This window comes from Melanostigma gelatinosum (genome assembly GCF_949748355.1).
Source record: "Melanostigma gelatinosum genome assembly, chromosome: 1".
NCBI classification, from domain to species: Eukaryota; Metazoa; Chordata; class Actinopteri; order Perciformes; family Zoarcidae; genus Melanostigma; species Melanostigma gelatinosum.
The window spans coordinates 8,261,362-8,281,909 of record NC_136634.1 but is presented as its reverse complement, the minus strand read 5'-3'; the positions used below and the strand labels follow the sequence as shown (position 1 = coordinate 8,281,909).

General features: G+C 43.0%; 1 protein-coding gene across 2 annotated transcripts; it reads right to left on the bottom strand.

Annotated features, from left to right (window-relative positions):
* Positions 1 to 2,222: 2,222 nt before the first annotated feature.
* Positions 2,223 to 20,187, bottom strand: LOC306776988 (sarcolemmal membrane-associated protein-like). Of its 2 annotated transcripts, none has more exons than XR_013771943.1 (9): positions 20,057 to 20,187; positions 13,169 to 13,486; positions 10,757 to 10,831; positions 9,765 to 10,067; positions 8,845 to 8,962; positions 7,271 to 7,547; positions 6,951 to 7,082; positions 5,242 to 5,305; positions 2,223 to 4,397 (listed from the first exon to the last, which is right to left on the bottom strand). XR_013771943.1 is itself a non-coding variant. In XM_079267905.1 (9 exons), the coding sequence occupies exons 1-9, from the start codon at positions 20,106 to 20,108 to the stop codon at positions 4,385 to 4,387; spliced, it is 1,401 nt and encodes a 466-aa protein (XP_079124031.1). In that variant the 5' UTR covers positions 20,109 to 20,187; the 3' UTR covers positions 2,223 to 4,384. The 2 variants fall into 2 exon arrangements, 1 of the variants encoding a protein (XP_079124031.1); XM_079267905.1 differs by having other exon boundaries at positions 5,242 to 5,354.
* Between the last annotated feature and the right edge of the window lie 361 nt (positions 20,188 to 20,548).

Genomic DNA, 20,548 nt, shown 5'->3' with positions numbered 1-20,548 from the left:
TGAATAGGCCTTTACAACAATCAATGTTTCTGCACCATCAAGCAAAACCACAATAAAATATATTGTAGGAAATGTATTAAATTGTGTCACCAGCAAGAACTGAGAGTAATTGCCTTTCAACTCACTAAATTCAAAATGTATGACCAATTTACGCTTTCAAATGGAGCAAGAAAAGAATATTTTTTTCCTCTGAACAAGAAAGGACAAAACTCACTTCTTGATTTGACAGAAAGCAAATTAGTGTCATCTCCAACTTTGTCAACATGACAGCATTCATTGATCGAAGCTGAGGCTGTGAACAGAAATACACTGAGACAGTTGACAGAGCAGAGAGTGAAATTGATCATCTACACACAAAGCAAGTCATTTCCAATAAATGTTGTGTGAGCTGCAGGTGCGGGGGCCGTCATGCTGTTGTGAGTCAGCAGTCAGGGACATGGCGGTGACACCGGGCACCATCCTTGACGAAGTAGTGGGAGGTAAGAATAGCTGTGACACAAGCAGAAGGCTTTCTTATGGTACTCAGTCTGGACACAGCCAGGTTCACCACCCACCATGTAACAACATACTCTTAAGATTTTTTTGTTTCTTCTTTAACCATTTAAGACATTTTCTCCTCACTTGAATTATGAGCCAGAATATTCTCCAATAATAATACAAGTAGGGAGACTTTAATACTGTTTTTACTACATCCTGTTGTTATCTCAAGGGGCTTGGAAGGCAGATGTGGCAATAAATTAATAATACCATCATCTCTCCGTAAAAATGTATTGTTCCTGACATATCATGGTTCCCAGTTCTCATGTTGTAAGCAGTGATGAAAGAAGTATTCACACATTTAAGTTAAGTAAAAGTGGTAATTTGTTTGGTATGTTTTCAAGTAAAAGTCCTGTATTCTGTCTTGTGAAATGTGCCTGAAGTACAAGCACAAAGGTACTGACAGCAAAATGTACTTAAAGAATCAACAGTAAAAGTAAGTAAAGTTTATTTACTTTTGATTCAGTGTTATTTCATGAAATTAAATCATTATTAGCGATTTATTAGTTGTGACATTTTACAATGTATCCAGAAAGAGTAAAGCAACTTTTTGAAATTGTATAGACTGCTAGGTGGGTTTATCCCCATATTTTATTAACTTTTATATGTAAAACATTAATTTTCAGGAGTTTATTACATTTGCCAAATAAATGAAAACACTCATCATAATACAAGAACCTAAAAATGTACTTGAATACAGTATTTGAGTAAACACCACTGTGTGTAAATGAACTCTAGAAAAGTTTAGTTGCACCAAAAGTGAAACGATTATTCTTTTATTTACACAAACAAAACAAAAACACATTTGAGTCAATGTGCTAAACACACGTTTTACAATGTTGTTTTGAATACTTTAGTATTATTGTCTCATAATAATATTACAATATAATTCCACCTTTGATAGGAAGTATAAAGTATGTGAGCTAAACCAAAAACCCAGTCACAGAGCTACTGTTGACCTGGGCACTGTTCACTTGACATTATATCCCCAGAGACTGCCAATGGCTGCTCTCACAGTCAGCATTCCACCTTTTTTAATTAGCTTTTCCTCATTAGTCTGTCAGGTGAATATATTAAATCTTTAAAAAGGGATTTGGGGCTAATTTGCTGGACAGATAGGCCCGGGGCCTACGTCCCACTGGTGATCTGGATCTGACATTTCGACTGTTAAGCCACTTTTACATTTTTCATTAGCCACAACTCTGACACAGAATGAGACAGAAACTTGATTCAGAATCTGTTGGGAATATGTGCAGACTCTGGAAACGAATTTAAATTAAACCTCAAGTGACAGAAGGTTGCTCAACGAGGGCTAAGCTAACTGTACCAACCCGTGACCAGGCCTGCTCATGCACGCTACTTTTAGATAATTAGACACACTTGAACTGATAGAGAACCATGAGTCGTGGCAACCGAGTAATGAGTGTATAGTTTATGGGCCTCATCAACAACGTTGACACAGCAGTTACTGCCATCTGTAAGGAATCTGTGAGCCTATGTCACGCCTCTGGAGTGACGGTTATTAATATCCATACAACCCGTGTAATGTAATCCCAGCAGAGGCGGTTCTCGCTCAGGTCGACTGCTGGTGATTTCATGAATGGGACTCCGCGACACCTTAAACCCTGTGACTGACACTGAGGTCACCTTCCAAAAGAAAGCTCTGAGACATCATTTGGGGTAGATATATTTATTTTCTCATTTGTCATTTGCAGTACAAAATAGACCTCCAGGTAACAAAATAGCCACCACGGTATTGAAAAGAATCAAACAAGCAACAACAAGCTGAGAAACACTGAGTAGTATAGAAGCTTGTTAATCTATGATGACATTGATAGTCCTGAAAAAAGGAAAAATAATTAAACTCAGACGAGTCATATGTACCATTGCAGTCAATGGGAATCTAATTTATATTGCAAACTGATCATTTTGTAAATAGACAGTGACAACATTGGCAGTCCAGCAGCAGATAATTTCCATCGTGTGTTTTCATATGCAGACATAACAGCTCAGGCATTGTTTATCAAGGTTCTGCTTAATGACAAATGTTTCAGAAAACTTCTGAAATTAACGAGTCATATTGCTCACAGCAACTAAGGTCAAATGCAATCTAAATGCATGCAATGACTACACCACCTTCGAACAGAGAGGTAAATTATTAGCAACGCTAGCAGTTCTTCTGAGTAACGTCACCATAAATAAACATGTCCATATCATTTGGCTATCAAATATACGATGCTCTTTCAAAATAGAATAAACTTTCTACAAAGCTAGTACAAATGGATTCAGAAACATCTCTCCCATAGTACTCTGTGTCATAATTATTTACATGAAATACAAAGTAACATAATCAACGTAAATGATATATTGTGCTTCTATATGTTTTCTAACATGCTTTTTTCTGTTCTAAAATATTTTCACAAAACAAAAAAAAAACGTTTCACAAATGTAAACATTAATCCTTCGACATATACATTTATATTTTTTGTAATTAATGCTAAAACTTTTACTGACACCTTCCCTTTTACATATCAATTTCTAAAATGCCTTCACGACTAAACCCCGATGTTTTACTTCAGACGCATCAGTGTTTCAATCTAAGTGTGACCGCATGTCAACCGGTGTTTATCAGATCTGCAGTTTGTTACATAAAGCGTGTCGTCGGTAAACAAGGAAACGCCGGCTGTCAACATTCTCACACTTGAGTACCTGAACAACCTGCGATCCTCATGAATCTAAACAACAATACTACGACGCTAGCCATTCAAATCCTGCTGGAGAGGAACAAAAGCTCATTTCTGCACATTGAAATGTTAGACATTAAACACATTCATATAGTTTGATCGTTCTGCAATTGGCTCCCAAAGTTGCTGAGATATCTGCTGTAAGAAAACTTCAGCAAACCGTAATGTGAGTGTAACAACGTCGCTGTGGGTGTAAGATTTCAGAATTTCAAAGTGAGCTGTGGGCAGGTAAGATGAATCAGAAACACTGCACAGACTTTCTGGCATCGTGGTCCAACTGATAAGAGGAGTGTAGGAGTTGTTTGATTTCAGAAACAGACACAAGACAATTAATTGTGAGGCAGGGGGAAGTGACAGCGCCTGCACACTGTGAAGAAGAGCCAGCCAAGCTTTGAACATAAGCCTTTTAAGAAATCCAGTTTTGCAGAATATCGAATTTATTGCATTCAGTATTTGGGGGGGAAAGCAACAAGTAATTAACAGTCAACTTAGCAAAACTTAACAATTACATTTAAAGGGCATGTGTACATTTCAGTGCATTACATGTCCAGACTCCATGTTTGTCAATATCATCAGAGACAACTATGAACAATACTTCAACAAACAAATAAATAAATAAAGGTTAAATAAATGGAAAACCATTAGGTGCACATTGACAATCAAAATCTTAATTCTATTTTTTTATCACATTGTTTGCTAAAAGAGAGAAAAATGAAATTCACAGACACAGAGGAGGAGTGACTACTATGTCACTAGCATACATTTAGTGGAGTGAGTTCCGTCCTCGTGTGGGCTCCCTGCAGGTCAGCTCATCATCATCTTCAATCGCGCATGAGACTGAGCGCAGTCGTTCTCGGTGCAGGTAGTACATTCTCATTGGCGACATGACATCCCATACATTTTCTACGAGCTCGAGCACATTTAGAGAATTACAGTTGAGTCTGTAGACATGGCAGGAGAAGAACGAGGGCGAGTCTGAAGCAGACCTCTGTCCCCGTGCAGTTGTTGCCCATCCAATCAACATCGGACGAGAGCTCTCAACAAGCTCGTCATCATCAGCAGCACCGCTGTGGCTGCAGTGATAGTCAAAATGGAGTTCCAACCTACCTCACTCCCCTGAGGGGAGACAGGAAAAAAGCAGTGTTAAGAGCCAGTGCGGGCCATCCATCAGCCAGTATTGGGCTTTCAAAGGAATAGTTTGACATTTTAGGAAAATTATTTTATTCGCTTCCTTATAGAGAGTTAGATGAGAAGATTTCTTACCATGAATTCAATCTTCTCATCTAACTATTGGCAAGAAGGCACTTACTAAAATGTTGAACTATTCCTGTAAATGACTTATTCAGTTCCATAAAAAGGAAATATTTTGCTCTAATTTGCCAAACTGCCCACCCGTCCCACGTCCACCTTCTGTAAATGTTTCACGTCATTATCTACCTTCTTTCATCGAAGATCTTATCTGGCATTTCTGCAGTTTAGACCATCCCATAACATCCACCACTGTCAGTGGATCTTAATCAATCATTTATATGAAAGGTCAGTTTACTCAAATAACACATATATATGTCTTACCAACATCTTGCAGTATTGAACCATGCAGATGCCATAACCAAGGTATGACATATTTCTGCCTCCACCCAAATATAACAGAGATTCTTTTTTCTTTTTTTTTAAATCCAGCAACACCTCTTTTCAGAAATAGTGTCCTGATCACTCTGGACAATTCACAGAATACATTCTCTGACTCCCATGAAAATGTTTGATTGTTTTCTTGTAAGACAGAATTCTCAAAAACAGTCATCTGAAAACCTGAGCAAATAAAACCACAACTATCTGCACAGCTCGAAATGGGATGCGAGAAACTTTGTTTTTATGTCGTTTGGGTGAACTGACTCTTTAATCAGTGTTTAAGAACCATACGTAGCATTATGCATCAGATAGAGATAAGCTCCTCCCATACCTTGCCCTCTGGGACGCCAACTCCGACAACCAGCACCAGACCACAGCCAATATTACAATCATTCCTATGAAGGGGATGGAGAGAACAGGGTGCTCAGACGGATGGATGAATCTCTGAGGAGGGAATAAAAACAAACACAAGGACCATGGGAATGAAGGGAATGAATGAAGGGAATGAATGAAGTACCGGTATCCAAATAATAAAAACACAGATAGAAAAAAGGTTGTGACAACAGCACAAATGGACCACCACTACACATCGCTAAATTAAAAGTGTGACATGGTCTATGGCTGTGAAATAAGGGGAAAGGTTGTGATGGAGTGATTTACATTTCCTGTTAAATAAACAAAGCATAACTTTAAGGTGACATACACATCAACTCAGCTTGAGTATGTGTGAGCAGTCCTGTGTGGCATTTTTAGGCTGCGTGTGATGTTATGGTGACAAACATGATTGTTGTGACTTGCATATGGTGGTATTTTTTCTCTCTCTATCCACGTAGTTTGTTTTTTGATGTTTTGCTAAAATTGTTATCGCACAGGCTGAGAGGTCATGGACATTCAGAGCACAAGGACAGCATCAGAGACAGGCACGGGTAGACAGTTTGACACAACGCAGAGACATCTCATCACGGCGGTTGCAGACAAAACACAGAGGTTTAGTCCTGTTTCTTTCTACATACAAGGACCGTATTACAGTACAGAGCTTTGCATGGCTTCCAACCAATAGATTTGTCTTTTTGTTTTGTTTTTTCAAGATTTCTGAATGCATATTTTCTTTCCTTACAGGTAGCCATTGGTGTTCATTCCTTTTAGGACTGTGTGAAAATCAACCTGCAGAATACTGAGTCTGTCTTTGTGTGGAAATGCAGTTGAATCCACAGATTGTCCTCGGGTTGGTGCATTCAAGCGTCAAACTGTGCTGTCGAAAAGCCAAACCCAGAGGACGACGACATTAAAGGAACATTCATTTGGTACTGCAGCTTCTTGCGTGAAGAGTTTTGGATTTTCCCGTGAGAACTTAATAACACGTCAAAACTATCCACGCTTTCAAACATTTATCATGCAACAGTAGTGTTACTGTGACTTCAGTAATTGTTTCAAATTGTTATTTTAGACATGTTTCATTTACTACAAGTTGACATTCACACAGCACCTTATTGAAATGAACGGAAGGTAGCCTTAAGGTAGAGAACACACATCACAACATCTAAATAAGCAAAGGTCCTTTCACTACTTTTTCTCTATAGAACAAGAGCAATAGGAATTCTTGGCTTGAATGCCTGAATATGTTTTTAGCAGATTTTCTGTTTCAGTCCAACAACAGTATACAAATAATTGCTGTCACAGAGAAGTTGGAACACAGAAACAGTGGGAGGGAAGGTTTCCCAGCCGAAAGCACACAAAAGATATGGGCTGACAGGCCAGGTCAGTTCATATCCAAACATATGTTGCTGCAGTATGAGACACAGAGAAAGTGGGCTCAACAGACACAGGATACAGTACGTGTGATGTCAGGCGTGTTATGTTAGTCGACAGTCTGGGTTCATTTTTAAATCAAAGCATTGAGAGACAGCCTGCTCTAAAGGTGCTTTTGGAATCTAAAGGTAGGAATGCAAAGCAAACCACACAAACCTACATTAATCACATCAGTTTCCCTTCTTCTGAAACCAACTGTATATTCCTGTATTATTCACGTCTGTCCCTCACCTGAGCCCCCCCTGATAGCTTCTCCAGCTCTGCCTTGCAGCGCTGCAGCTCCTCCTCCAGCTCTGCTCTCTCCCTCTGACTGCTGTCATACAGTACCTGCAGCTCCTGCAGCTCCACCTTCAGACCGTTACACTGGAGGACACAAGAGGTCACGTTCAGTCTTTCTTTTTTTTTACAGCAGTGGACGGACTGACAGAATTTATTGAAACAAGTTTTAGTGTGTTCGATTGAAATCCATGTGCTAATAATGGTTGAGCAAAATCTGCCCATGCTTTATTCATATTTCTCATCAACTACTAAGACACTGTTATGCGTCGTACCTCTCTCTGCACATGTGAGGCTTTCTCCTCAGCCTGTTTCAGCTGCTCCCTCAGGGAGAAAATCTCCCCGATGCCTCCGTTCCAGCCGCTTGGTGTCACGGGCTTCCCATCAAATGAAATATTCTTCTGGATAGAGGCGTCCACCAGGCGACAGTTCCCAGACTTGGCCATAGTCATGTAGCTCTCTGTCATGACCTCATCCGAGCCAGTCTCCATCTCCTTTCCCTCTGTGCCCTCCTCTACGTCTTCCTCTTTCAGTGACAGGTAGACACTGGAGCTGGACGAAAGGAGTGATGGTGAAGAACGCAGCATTAACTTTCTGTTTCAGCTGAAATAGCCGAAAGCTCAGAAATGGGCTGATCATCTCCATGATTCAAAGGCTGAGTGTGGTTGCTATGCCGTTTGATGTGATAACCAGAGAGCTTGATGCATGCAGAGATTTGCTCATGGTGTACATTTAGTCTGATAACTGATGAAGACACAGTTTTTCCATTTTGTGTGTGTTTCTGTTTCTGACATGCCGCCAAATGTATCTAGCCCTCCTTGTAAAAGGACAAGAAGATTACTTTCATTTCGACGAATAAAATGATTGTTTTTTTATGATCAGTTAATTGTTTAGTCGATAAAATGTCAGAAAACAATGAAAAAGGCCCATCACAGTATAATTGCTTGTTTTGTCTGACCAACAGTCCAAAACTCTTTTTTTTAAATTAAATTAAAAAAGATGCAAAACAGAGAAAAGCATGGAACGATGTCATCATTTTAAATTGCTGCCCCACCACATGGTCCAGCAACTGTTATGGCCATCGTGCTTATGCTGCTGGGACTTCTCAGCTGTTTTTCTTGATTTTATACTTTGTAAGTTATTTCTCCGTTTTGTACGTATTGTCTTCTCTGTTTCTTCTGACTCCCCGTTTCCCTTCTCTTCTTCCTGTCAAGCACTGCGTAACGTCTGTTTAGAACAGTGCTATAAATAAAGTTGGCTTTTGCGTTCGATGTAACACAAGATCTTCCTGATGGAGTACACCCTGTTCCCCGTCTGCTGAGGAAGAAAAAAACACAACTGCTCCTAAATAGATCGGGCCTCAATCATCAATATCTTCCTATGTTCCTTTTATGTTTGTTCTTTAAAAAGATCCAAAGAAACGTATCTAGAGAAACTGTAGAGTTGATGAAAACGCAGTACAAACATATTATGTACAAACACATCAGTTTTCAAATGTGCGTAAGTGTGCTCTTTAGCCTGTGTGTTCTTACATAAGAACAAATCCCAAATATAGAAACACTGGTGAATGAGGACTGCCTAAGTGGGTTTTAACAGCTTAACGCTTTTTAAACGTCAAGAATGAACTTTCAATCTCAAAATTGTCGTTGATTAATTCTCTGTCAATCTACTTATCAACTAATACATTCATGTGTAATCCCTGGCATGATGTTGTTAAGTGATTAAACAGGTGGCCGAGCAGTCTTTTCTAAGTGAGACATGATGTGAACGCCTGTGGGTAGCGTAGTATTCCAGAGGGCATCCCCTCCAGGATGCACAGCTGACGAGTGAACAGCCATTGAACTCTCACCATGTCCTCTGTCTCTGCAGCAGCTGCAGCCTCTCAGTCAGGCGTCCGTTGTCCTCCTTCAGGGTCTGACACTCCTCCCTCAGCGTACGGCACTCCTCCTTCAGCAGGTCCACGTCACCTGACAGAACAAGGAAGGTCAGAGATGGAGGAGGACAGTTGAGCTTTAATGTCACTGACTGAGGCTTTAACATCATTACTACACGTATGGAATGTATTTCAGGAAATAGCTTGTGTTTGCGCTTTCTTGACGAGAATTAGATGAGAAGCTTGACATCACTCTTATGTCTACTTGTTAAATATGAAGCTACCACCAGCAGCTGGTTAGCTGAGCTTAACATAAAGACTGGAAACGGGGGTAAACAGCTATTAGTCAGATTGTACTTGCCTATGAAATACATTTTGGTTGATGTGATGAAAGAGTCTGACAATATGAACTCCCCTCCCTCAATCCCACCCGAGGCTTAGCTGCGGAGCCCAGCGATGATATCATGTGTTAGAAGTGCGTATCCCTCCCTCTCATGACTTCATGTCCACGGTATCCTCACACACACATCTGTACACGCACACACACACACACACACCACTCCCCTTGCAGCACTCAGCGACCACATTTGTAATTTGTAATATTTATTAAACCCCACAAATGATTTACGTGCTTGACTGTGGGATGCTAACCTGATGTGAGCATGGAATAAGAACATCCATAGCATCGTGCTTTGTTTTCATAATATCAGCAACAAAGACTATGGCCATGGGCATGATGGCTGTTTGCACAAGATGAGACGATGAGGTGCACCAAGACTTCTTGTGTTTTATAGATACCTGTACTGTACTGTAATAAAACAACAGGCCTACATCAGTTCATCCCTTCTCCCTTGCTTCCATCTACACCCATCTACTCGACACTCCTCGTCCCTCACCCTCTCTCCTCTCGGCCTCCCTGCGCTGGCTCTTCATGCCGATCTCGGCCCTCAGCGTGGTGATCTCCAGCTCGTACTCCTGGGTCTCCTCGCTGAGGCGCTGCAGCTCGACCCGCCGGCGACACAGCTCCTCCTGCAGGGAGGCGATGTCGTTCTCCCTCTCTGCCCCCACCTCCTCTGCCGCCTGTTGGAGCAGGAACACCTCCTCCTGAGCGACACGCAGCTCCTCCTGGGCCTCGGCCAGCTCGCTCTCCTTCTCCTCCTCCAGGCTGTCCATCTCCTCCTGCACAGAATGCAGCTGGGCTGTGGGGAGAGGAGGAGGGCAATGTGGGTTAGACTGCAGCATCAGTATAAGTGTTGTGGGTGTGTGTGTGCGCGTGTGTGTTGCTATGATCTTACCTGAGGTCTTGCATCAGTGGGCCTGCATGTGTTTGTGTGTGTGTGGGTGGTGTGTTCTTGCATGTGTGTGTGTGGGGGTACTGTTTGAAAGAGGAGCTGATGTAACTGATGGTAACAGACCTTTTTCTCAGGGTCAGATTCAGATTGTTGGCTTAGTATTTTCAGGAAACAACAAGAGCAATAATAAAGGGTAATGACAATAAAACCAGTAATTACTCGATTAAACAGTTCAGACATAATTCGTGCATTGCAGATCCATCATGAAATAGTTTGGCAGTTCCCCAACTGACTGAAAAAAAAGTTGTAGCTTTATAAAAACTATGCTCAGCTCCTCCATTTTCTATATTCAACTGTCTCTTTTTGTGTAAAGATGTTGTTTCCTTTCTTTCTTTTGTCTTACTCAGAGCCATTATCCTTGTTTGTTTGGTATTGTGTTGGTTCTGAGGTGTGTTTTATTGATCACTCATGATTGAGCTCAAATCTCAATAAGGATTTCTGAGGAATAATTGTGTCTCTGTGTGAATGATTTCTTGACGTAAAATGTAATTTTCAAAAAAATGGCCACAAGAAATGAATTGCCCCCGAATCAATACCTTGTAGATTCTGGATCTGTCGCGTGAAGGCTTCAGCTTGATGGGCACTTGCCAGACGCTCATCCTCCAACAGACCTGGTGGAGAGGGGAGGAGAGGGGGGAGGGGAGGAGGGTGGAGAGGGGGGGGAGAGGGGAGGAGAGGGGAGAGGAGAGGGGAGAGGAGAGGGGAGAGGGGAGAGGGGGGGAGTGGGTAGAGAGATAAAAGGAAATGTCAGTTCAGCAGGCCAATAGAAAGATGACAACTTGATAAGCGGTTCAACCTTGAGGCATGACTGAATGACACAAGCAGTTCTGTGTGTTACAATACAACACGAGCCGGACCATCAGTATTAGTATAAGACTTGTTGCTATATCAGTTTTATAAATATCCTATATGTATACGACAATAAGATCACATGACAATATACCTTCACAAATATAATTTTAAAAAATGGACAAAAAAATATGATAACGAGACAAAATAAGCAGCTTGTATTAATACTCATATTGATAATTATGATCTTTACCTCCCAAACGTAATTCTCTGACCGTTTACAGGACCCCCGCCCCCCCCCCCCCCCCCACAACAGCTGCCAGCAGCATGAAGCAGCATGAACAGCTGACTGTTCCCAGTGGGAGTCGACCTAAAGAGATTTCTCGTTGTGGTCTCGGACACCCAGTCTGGAAGCTTCCCTCAGCGTGCACGCAGTTGTCTGAGGAATGCCTCTACCGCTGCCAAACAAACATCTGAGCCCACCACGCCATGTCTTTCAGTGTGACACACAGTCATAAACACACACTCATAAATATACGCAAACACACACACACTGAGTTCACTGCAGCACCATACCCAAGGCCTTACTCATTGCTGGTGTCCCTGAACGTTAAGCTCATCATTTCTAAGCTATGAAGTGATGCTCCATTTAGCGCCCATGATGAGGAACTGTGTCAGTGACCGCATATAAACATTTACGCTTCTACATGTTCAACTAGATTGTGATGAACAGGAGATGTCTCCGGTGGAAAGTTAAGCCGTCCGGATAGAGAGGACAGGGGTTTTCTTTAGAGTACAATGCAGTAGCTGTTCATTTCAGTTACAGTTACAGTTTTTTGCAATTGCTTTCTCAGTGAACGCAAAGGTATCAAAACCATACCTTTTTGTCACCATGCCTTAAACAAAAGTACAAACCCATTTTCTGCTTTGCACTTTTTACAAAGCACTACACACTGTTTCACACATTAGACACACGTTCAAGAGAGAAAACTCTTGCAATCATTGGGAAAACAAATGATGCAAAACATATTCTCACAAACACACACACACATGAAAACACTTCAACTTGATTGAACACCAATCAGTCTGAGCCTTAGCACTACAAATAGACCTCAGGTAAGGTCACCTCTTTTGTGAGGACTTTCAAACATGGAGGCAGTGAGAGCACAAGAACGAGAGGAAGAGGAGGAGGAAGAAGAGGAGGAGGAGGAAGAGAAGGATGAGGGGATGGTTAGAACCCCAAGAGAAGGTGGGATCCAAAACCAACCATCCACCAACCCTTACATTACTTTCTTTTTGTTTACCGCTGCACTGTAATTTTACTTTTATTGTTATTATTTTGTACAGATAACAGTAACACATTGTTTTGATTCATGTACTGTCATTTTACTTTCTATGTTGTTGTTTTTGTAAAAAACCTGCATATATTTGTGTTCATTGTGAGCAAAAGAGTATTTGAACAATCTTTGTGATGAATCTTTGTGATGATCAGAAGTCTTTATGATCAAATCAAAAAAGTATACAAAGCACTAAAGTCATGAGTGTGTTGCTTTGAGAGAGATATTCAAATGTTGCATGTGTGTCATTTTGTTGCACAAATGCCATTTGGAAAAAGGACTGTTGGGTTTTGATTGCAGAGTTTCATTTTGACATAGAAGTGAGATGTTTATCTCCAAGTGTTGCCTTATTTGGCTTATTTGAAGTAGAGTTTAGATCAATGAGCCAAATTCTGCAACAAGTGTGTAATCAATCCCAAAGAATCTAATATATGTTTTAATCTTGTTTTGCTTGAAGTAAAACTGGATCTGATTGTTGACCCGAAGGCCACGAGCTGAAACGCGTTGGTCTTACAATAAGATGTAAATAATAAGTGTTGCTGGAGTTCTGGAGTCCTTGCCCCGATAGCTGGGATTTTTACATTTATTTTGAAATCTCCATAGCGGAGGTGGTGAGTGAAATATTGTCATGACTAATACTCATAAAGGAAAGCAAATTTGCCCAGGATGACAGGATTTAGGGTATTTGGAAGATGTTTGCATTTGGTTCCATAGATTTTGATTTCAGGTCAGATGACTGTTGAATAGAGGGAAGATAAATGATTCAATGCATTCAACAATGAATAAATAGTATCCAGTGATTTCCAAGGCTGTAAGTCTCACCTTGCAGCTCATGGAAGCCCTCCTGGTGTTTGTTGGAGGTCTCTCTGGCATCGTCCAGCTCCAGCAGCAGCTCCAGCACCTGGGCCCTCAGCTCATCCAGCTCCTGCTCCTCTGTCAGCGGCTCCTGCTCGTTCTTCATATTCTCCTCCCCCTCGCCATCCTCCTCCTCCTCCTTCACCTTCCTCTCTTCCTCCTCCTGAGCTCTCTCCTGGTCCATCTCCTCCTTCTCGTTGTTCTCCTCCAGCACGCCTCTCTCCTTCGCTGTGATGTTGTTGTCCATGGTGGGGCTGCACTCTGCTTTCAGATCGCACGGATCATCTGATGACAGAATGACAGCGGTGTTAGAAAGAGATGCCTGATAGGTGAAGAGAGGGGAACGCGACATTGACTGCGTTTTCTTTTGAATCAACAGCACCATCTTGTGATTAAAGCGGAGTTCTTTCAACAATGATTCAATGCATTCAATGCTCATGTACCTCAATGTAACACTCTGATTTAAATATGCAGAACTACTGATAGCCCTCTTATGAGATTAGAGCTGAGCTTTTCAAAGAAAGGAATCAAGAACTCCATTCTTGTCGGGAAGAACGCATTCAAAATATACACATGTCGAAACATGTCTCGTGTGTCACAGTTTTGACACTTGTGTGATTGTTAAGTGAGACGTCATTAATTCATACCGCGTGTTGATGGCACTTAATTACAATGTTAATTCACATATGTTTTTCATTCCTCTATTGAATTTAAATGTCTGACCAGTAGGTGGAGTGAGTGAGCTGACACGATGCAGTGAGAGAAGGGGGGGGGGGGGGGGGGGCCTGTATGCTGAAGCAATCACTATGACTCACCACTTAGCAATGCACCGCCAAATCCATAATAACCCGAGCTACCACTCATAGTAAGAGATGTGACAAACACACATCTCTCTCTGCTCTCACACTGTGTCACATTACATGGTCGTCTGCCATTTTGCTTTTGCTTTTTTTTGTGTTGGTTTTCTTCGTCCTTGCAGACAGCCTGGACTGGACTGTTGTTATTGTGGGTCTGTAAAGCCCAATGAGACATTGTATATGATGAAGAGCCATACTAATAGACTTGATTTGACACTAACCGCTGTTGTTTACTGCGAAGACGAATGCAGAGCAGGTTAGAAAACTGGAAGGAAGAGCATCGTGACGGTAAATTCCCATTTGACTAGGAAGAAAAAGCTTTTCCCATTAGTCAGATTAAATGTGCTGCCAGGCAGGAAAGACCAGAGGTAGAAGGAGATTATATCCACAATGTTAGTTTGTTCTCGTGTGCAGTTACTCGTGCATTACTTACTTACTGCCTCATCCCTGGAAATGTGGCGTACATCACACACTGGCCTACATTTCTCTCTTAATAACACGCCCTGCAGGGTCAAGTCCAATCTCAGAAATAAATTGATGTGGAGCATCGCGCATTCATGTTTGAGTGATCTCCGAGTGCCTCAAAGTTGCTGTTTGTGCTCAGAAAGCAGTGCGAGGATGGGACAGGGGAACTGGAGAGACGAGAATGGACAGATGTGACGAGAAGAAGGTGCAGCAGGGGACACAGTAAAGTATTAACTAAAGATCTACCTCATTAAGAGTGATGCTCAGCGGTGCAATCTTGGCTCGGGGGATGCTTCCATCTCTTGAGGTAATTATTTCTCTGCCTTGTTGTTCCTCTCACTAGATGTAACTATTTCCATCACGAGCAGTTGCACCATTTTCCTATTATATCTGTATGACATTAGCAGCAGGCCGCTTTCTTCATGTCTCATAATAATGTTAGCTTAAACAATGCAAACCCCTGAGAGGCGTGTGAGAGGTTTCATGAGCGCTGGGCTATTTTGTCATTGAACTTTGATGCTGGTGGTGTAATGAGTTAGTCATAAAGAAGAGAGCTGGAGGAAGCCGTGTGGCAGGGAGAGAGCCGGAGCTGCTTGTATGGCCAGCGGCAACTAAAGGCCATCAAGAGACAAAATGAATGCCCCCTAATGAATGTCACTCACATTCGAATCCTTCAGGATTTCTAGCTGGGGGCGTGATAACTGGCAGCTTTAGCTCAAGCCATTTGGGCTGAGGTTGCACACTTTTTTCACACTTTCTGCACTGCTGCTCTGGCTTCAACTTCCTTTGATGACATCTTTGCAAAGGATTCAACCTCTACTGACATATTATTCTGCATTCATCGCCAACTCTATTAAACCACTCCAACTATCGGTTCAGTGTTGCCATAGGTCTGCCTGCCTGCTATTCCCAACAGCCTGTTAATTATCTCAGTCCTTAAGGACGCTTTATCACCTCACCTTGTGAGTGAATGTCAAATACATTGTGCAGCAGAATCAGCTGCAGCGACACCTGTGATCACTCCACCGCATACTTGGCACAGCGCTGGTCTTTAGTCACGCAGGGCTTGCGTTAGACATGGACGCTGCCTGCATACAAGAGCAGGGTCGGGCAGGAGAGTCATCTCAGGAGCGGTGTTACGGCTCCGGGGAGAGGATGCCTTTATCTAGCCACGCCACATTCCTTTGTAATCACACTGCAGCAAAACACATTGAGGATGTCACTGCAAACATTGTGCCACTTTAGAGAGGAGACAACTAGTGACTGTTCTTCGTCAGCATCTCAGAATAGCTGTCCGAGGTTAAATGTGAGCATCAATGTGGCAACACAAGCCCGTTGTTTTGCCTCTGATTTAGTGTTCAGTGATGGAGTCATGAAATTTGAACTTTGCAAAATTGAGGAGCAGCGTGAGGATTTTAGCAGACAGAGGATTGCTGAGCTGCTTTTACCTGGCACCACAGGCAAGCCTTTCTCCGTAAAACACTGCGGTTTCACTTATACTTCTGCACATTAAATATGCAGCAACAAGAAAATCTATCGTACAGTGTGGTAGAGTAGATCGCAATTTACTGAATAAGAAATGTCTGCAAAATGAGTTGTCATTTTACCTTAACACGTTTCTACAATCTTGATTTTCATACTGCTTTATGTAATCAGGTGCTATGTGATTTAAAATGTGAACTTCTCTATGTAGCACATCTCCATTCTCCCCCTCTGACTGCTAGTTAAATGTCTGATTTCACTGTATTGAGAGGAACATCTGGAGCCAAATCAGCTGTGAAAAGAAATGGCGGCCCACAGAAACCAGAGCTGGATGCTGTCGACAGGTGTGATGAGACGGTTGCCTTGTGCTGAACCAAGCTTGAAAATAGGATTGGGGAGACAGGTGGTGCTTGTGTATGTGTGCGGCATTTTTATAATTTATCATCAAATGTATATGAATGTAGGCATATGCGCTTGTACTTGTGTGTGTGAATATATACAGTGGCATGCAGGCTCATGTATCATTAGGTTGTATGATCTCTTGGGCCCACTTCTGATGAGTTTCTATACACATATAGGATCACACGGGTCTGAATATATGCCGTGGATCTCGGCAGCTGTGTAGGAGGCCATGCATAATGCACCCCTCTACCCCGGCTTTGAAGCCAGCTCGGCACTGATGCTGTAGCTTTTCCTCTCCAACTGGAACACTTCCTCAGCAACACATAATGGAAGGAGAGTCGGTAAAGATGGAGAGACTGCGCGAGAGCAAAAGAGGAAAAGGAGGAGAAGACAATAAAAGAGGTGCAAAGAAGGAGGAGTCATGAAGTGCCCGAGGGGACTCGAGCTGCTCACTTCCTCTTGAAATGACGTGGAAGGACTCAGGTGAAGCAGCACACTGATTCATCTCCATGGTGACCCCTGCACACCAACAACCCAGGGCTTCACCATGTGGAAAGTCACCATGGTGATGAAGCTGTTTTGTTGCTTTTAATAAGCATGGAAATCTGCTTTTTGCTTTTCCCCACAGAGCAGCCCAAGTGATTTTATCAGGTGCCATTCATGAAGCCCCATATGGTGAAGCATCATATGAGGTTTTCTGACTTCAAACGGTGTGAGACTCAACAGCTTGAGATGAGGAGGGGGCTACAGGATAGGAGGTCTCGGGAGGTTAATGCGAGGTTATCTCTTTCTCTCTCTCAGTACTTTGAGCCTGAAAGCTGAGGAACAGCAGCAGCAGGAGGCGACAAGTAAAGAAACAGGAATCATGAGCACCAAAGAGTTGGACTGACTTAATGAGCCGCTCTGTTATTTAAATGGTAAAATCCATGTTTGCACTTTCAAAGTGAGATAAGAGAAAATGGGTCAACGGAATAGAGATACATTGTAGAATGAGCTGTAATTTGGCCTCATTAGATGAGCGTGCACAACATCTGTGTCAGTGTGTGCATACTGTCGGTGAAAAGAAGCTTTCGTGTGGCTGCGTTTGTGTGAACATGTGCTTGTTGCGTATTCCGTTCAGAGATATGAATGGCGACAGAGAACAAAGCATGAAAACAAGTGGTGTGGGAACGATCCATGTGATCACACAAATCAGTGCCCACTGAAAGCAATCTCCGTGGAAGGTTTCGCAATCACTTAAATCACAGAGCGAAGAGGGAGTAGCTGCCAAATCTGAAATGGATAAAGACCCAGAGGGAGAGAGCGTGAGCCCCAATGACAGGTTGGCGGCACCGAGCATTTCTGCATGGGGAGAAGAAAAGTTTTTAGAAATCCATCGAATAACCCGCAGGAAGGAGCCACATGAGTTTGTGAAACTTCTCTAGTCACCCGAAAGTTTCAGGAATTTTTCCATCATGCAACCAAGAGAGAATAAAACAACATGTGGCACATTCAATTTTGATAGGGGCCTGCAGAGTGCCCTGAAAGCCTGCTTTAAAAAGCACTAATGTCTGTTGGGGGGGGGGGGGGGTGCTGGGATGCCTGATGGTGGAAAAACATGCAATGTTTGTTTTCATTTGCCGGGCCATATCAAACACTGATGTTAGAATCTCACACTGTTGTTTTTTTCTCAGAAGGTCTCTGCAGCTCCCAGATCGATACAAAGTTTGTCTACAGCAGCAACTTTGCTGTTTATTAGTTTATTAGTTGCATTGTCTGTGCCGCCTTTGGGAATAACAACACTGCTGATGTGAATCCCACAACGTGAGGGCGCAACAAAAGCAGGAGAGGACAGAAGAGAAATGCTGTGTGGGCTGAGGCACTGGCAGGTGCAAAGGTTTGTGTTTCTCTGCATGCGCGTGCACGTGTGTGTGTGTGTGTGTGTGTGTGTGTGCGTGTGTGTGTGTGCGTTGGAGGGTGTGTGGGCGCTGAGAGCAGAGGATTGCGTTCGAAAGAGGGGGATGAGATATTGAGTGGGAAAGCAGAGAGAAGGATGGAGAGAGATATGGCCACCGACTCGTGCAAGTGGGAGGAACAATATGGTGGCGGATGGTTGGAATACACACAGACAGCTTGCAAACGTAAAATCGGCTTCTGATGGTGTTTTATCGGTGTCTGTGTGAGAGCATCTGTATTCCCTGTTGGTAGAATTGGCGAGAGATTTTAGAGGCATTTTTGTCAGTGCAGAGTGGAATTAATTCTCAGCAGGACTCAAAAAGCATTGAAAATAAAAGCCTCAAATAATACTGTTTCGAGCAAAGTGCCTTTTTCCTAAGAGCCCTGACTGATGCTTAGCTGACTGACCTCAGCCAGGACAGAATAAATGCAGTTTAATCCTTTTAGAGCCACAAATTCAAAAAGATACAAAGTAATACTACTAAATCACTTTTGTTGTTTGCTGTATGTCTATTCTTTTTATGATGAGGATTCACGCTACATTAAACCAGACACTGGCCATCACTGCACGCTGAAGTTCCAGCTTTAAGAGCACATCTCAGGCTGTGATGAATGGAAAGAGGTCTCCAGAGTTAAGAGGAAGATGTATTAGGGAGGAACAATTTTCTCCTGAGACAGCATCCATGTTATGATGGTCAATACGCAGGCTACAGCATAATAAAAGTAAGAAAGGAAATTACCACTGAGACCAAAAGTGGTTTAATAAGTCTACAGGGCGGGGGGGAGGCTCCGCCAAATACTTGTTGTTGAGAGTTCAACTTTAGGACGGCACAGGAAAAGGAAGCCAGATTCAGGCAACCTGTCCGGCTGGTCGAAGGGCTGTTGACCTGTGGTTCTCTCTGAGCCGCTCCACACCAATAAACATCCTCCTCCCAGTGTCCCACACACAGCAGCTCTGTCTGCGCGCCCATTCAAAACATGAAGGAAACACACTATTCTCCCTTGTTGGGACACACAGACACAAGAAAACATTCCACACATTGCTCCCTGAAGACAGTTACACAGTCCGGATTCTGTAAGGATGCATTGTGCCAAATAATCACAGAGCCACATTCAGGGACATCATAACCAGCTTACCAGGGGCTGTCCAACACACAACAGCGATATGCATAATTAGTATATACACAAGAATTCAAGTGCGAGCCGAAAGCAGTCTGAAGTTTAACGTTTAAAAACAAACTGAGCTAAAATAAGAGCCATCACTCCAATTGCATCAATCCTCAATCATCCTCAGAATAACATGTGCAGCACAGCTAACTAATGACCGCATTATTTCCTGAGTCTATTACTTGCCGGCCTTCTATTATTACCTGGCAGCATGTCGCCTCCATCAAATGTCCACAGATGCCACAACCGACAGTAAAGCCCAGTCGTCAGTCAGTCTGTCAGCTCGACTACAGCTCCTAATAAAGACGACGAGCTCCCACCTCCCCGCTTCCTACCACCTGACCACCTCTCTCCATCTCCTCCGCCTCCTCGGTTCACAGCCTCATCCCTCACTTCAGGAGTAAACACTCTTCCTCAGCAGAGATACGCATCGACCCCTGATCTTGATCTGTTAGCGCGGTACTAAAAACACACACAGACACAGATACACACACACACACATCCGACATAATCGAAAACAGACAGCAATAAAAACAGCTGCACAGACCTGTAGAGTCCAAAGCCTCCTCGATGAGTGGAGGTAAACGCAGTCCATCCATAGCCCCCCTGTAGCTGCAGCAAAGAGGGAGAGGCAGATAAGGAGAGTGGGCGAGAGAGGGTCAGAGGCTCCACGCACCCACCTCAGCAGGGACGGAGAGAGAGAGAGAGAGAGAGAGAGAGAGAGAGAGAGAGAGAGAGAGAGAGAGAGAGAGAGTATATGAGCACAGCGTCAAGTACTCACACACACACGCGCAGGCTTCAATGCACATATGCACACTCACACAAAAACAGGCTGGACCTCGGGAGAATTTAGGGAGGATACGGGGAGCTGAAGGCTGAGCTCTGGAGCGTGGGAGAGATGCCGAGAGGGAAGAGGGGAGGAGCACAGTGGAGGGAAAGATGCTGTTTTCCAGACGTCTCCCTTCGCAGACCGCTCTCTCTCTCTCGCTCTCTCTCTCTCTCTCTCTCTCTCTCTCTCTCTCTCTCTCTCTCTACCTGC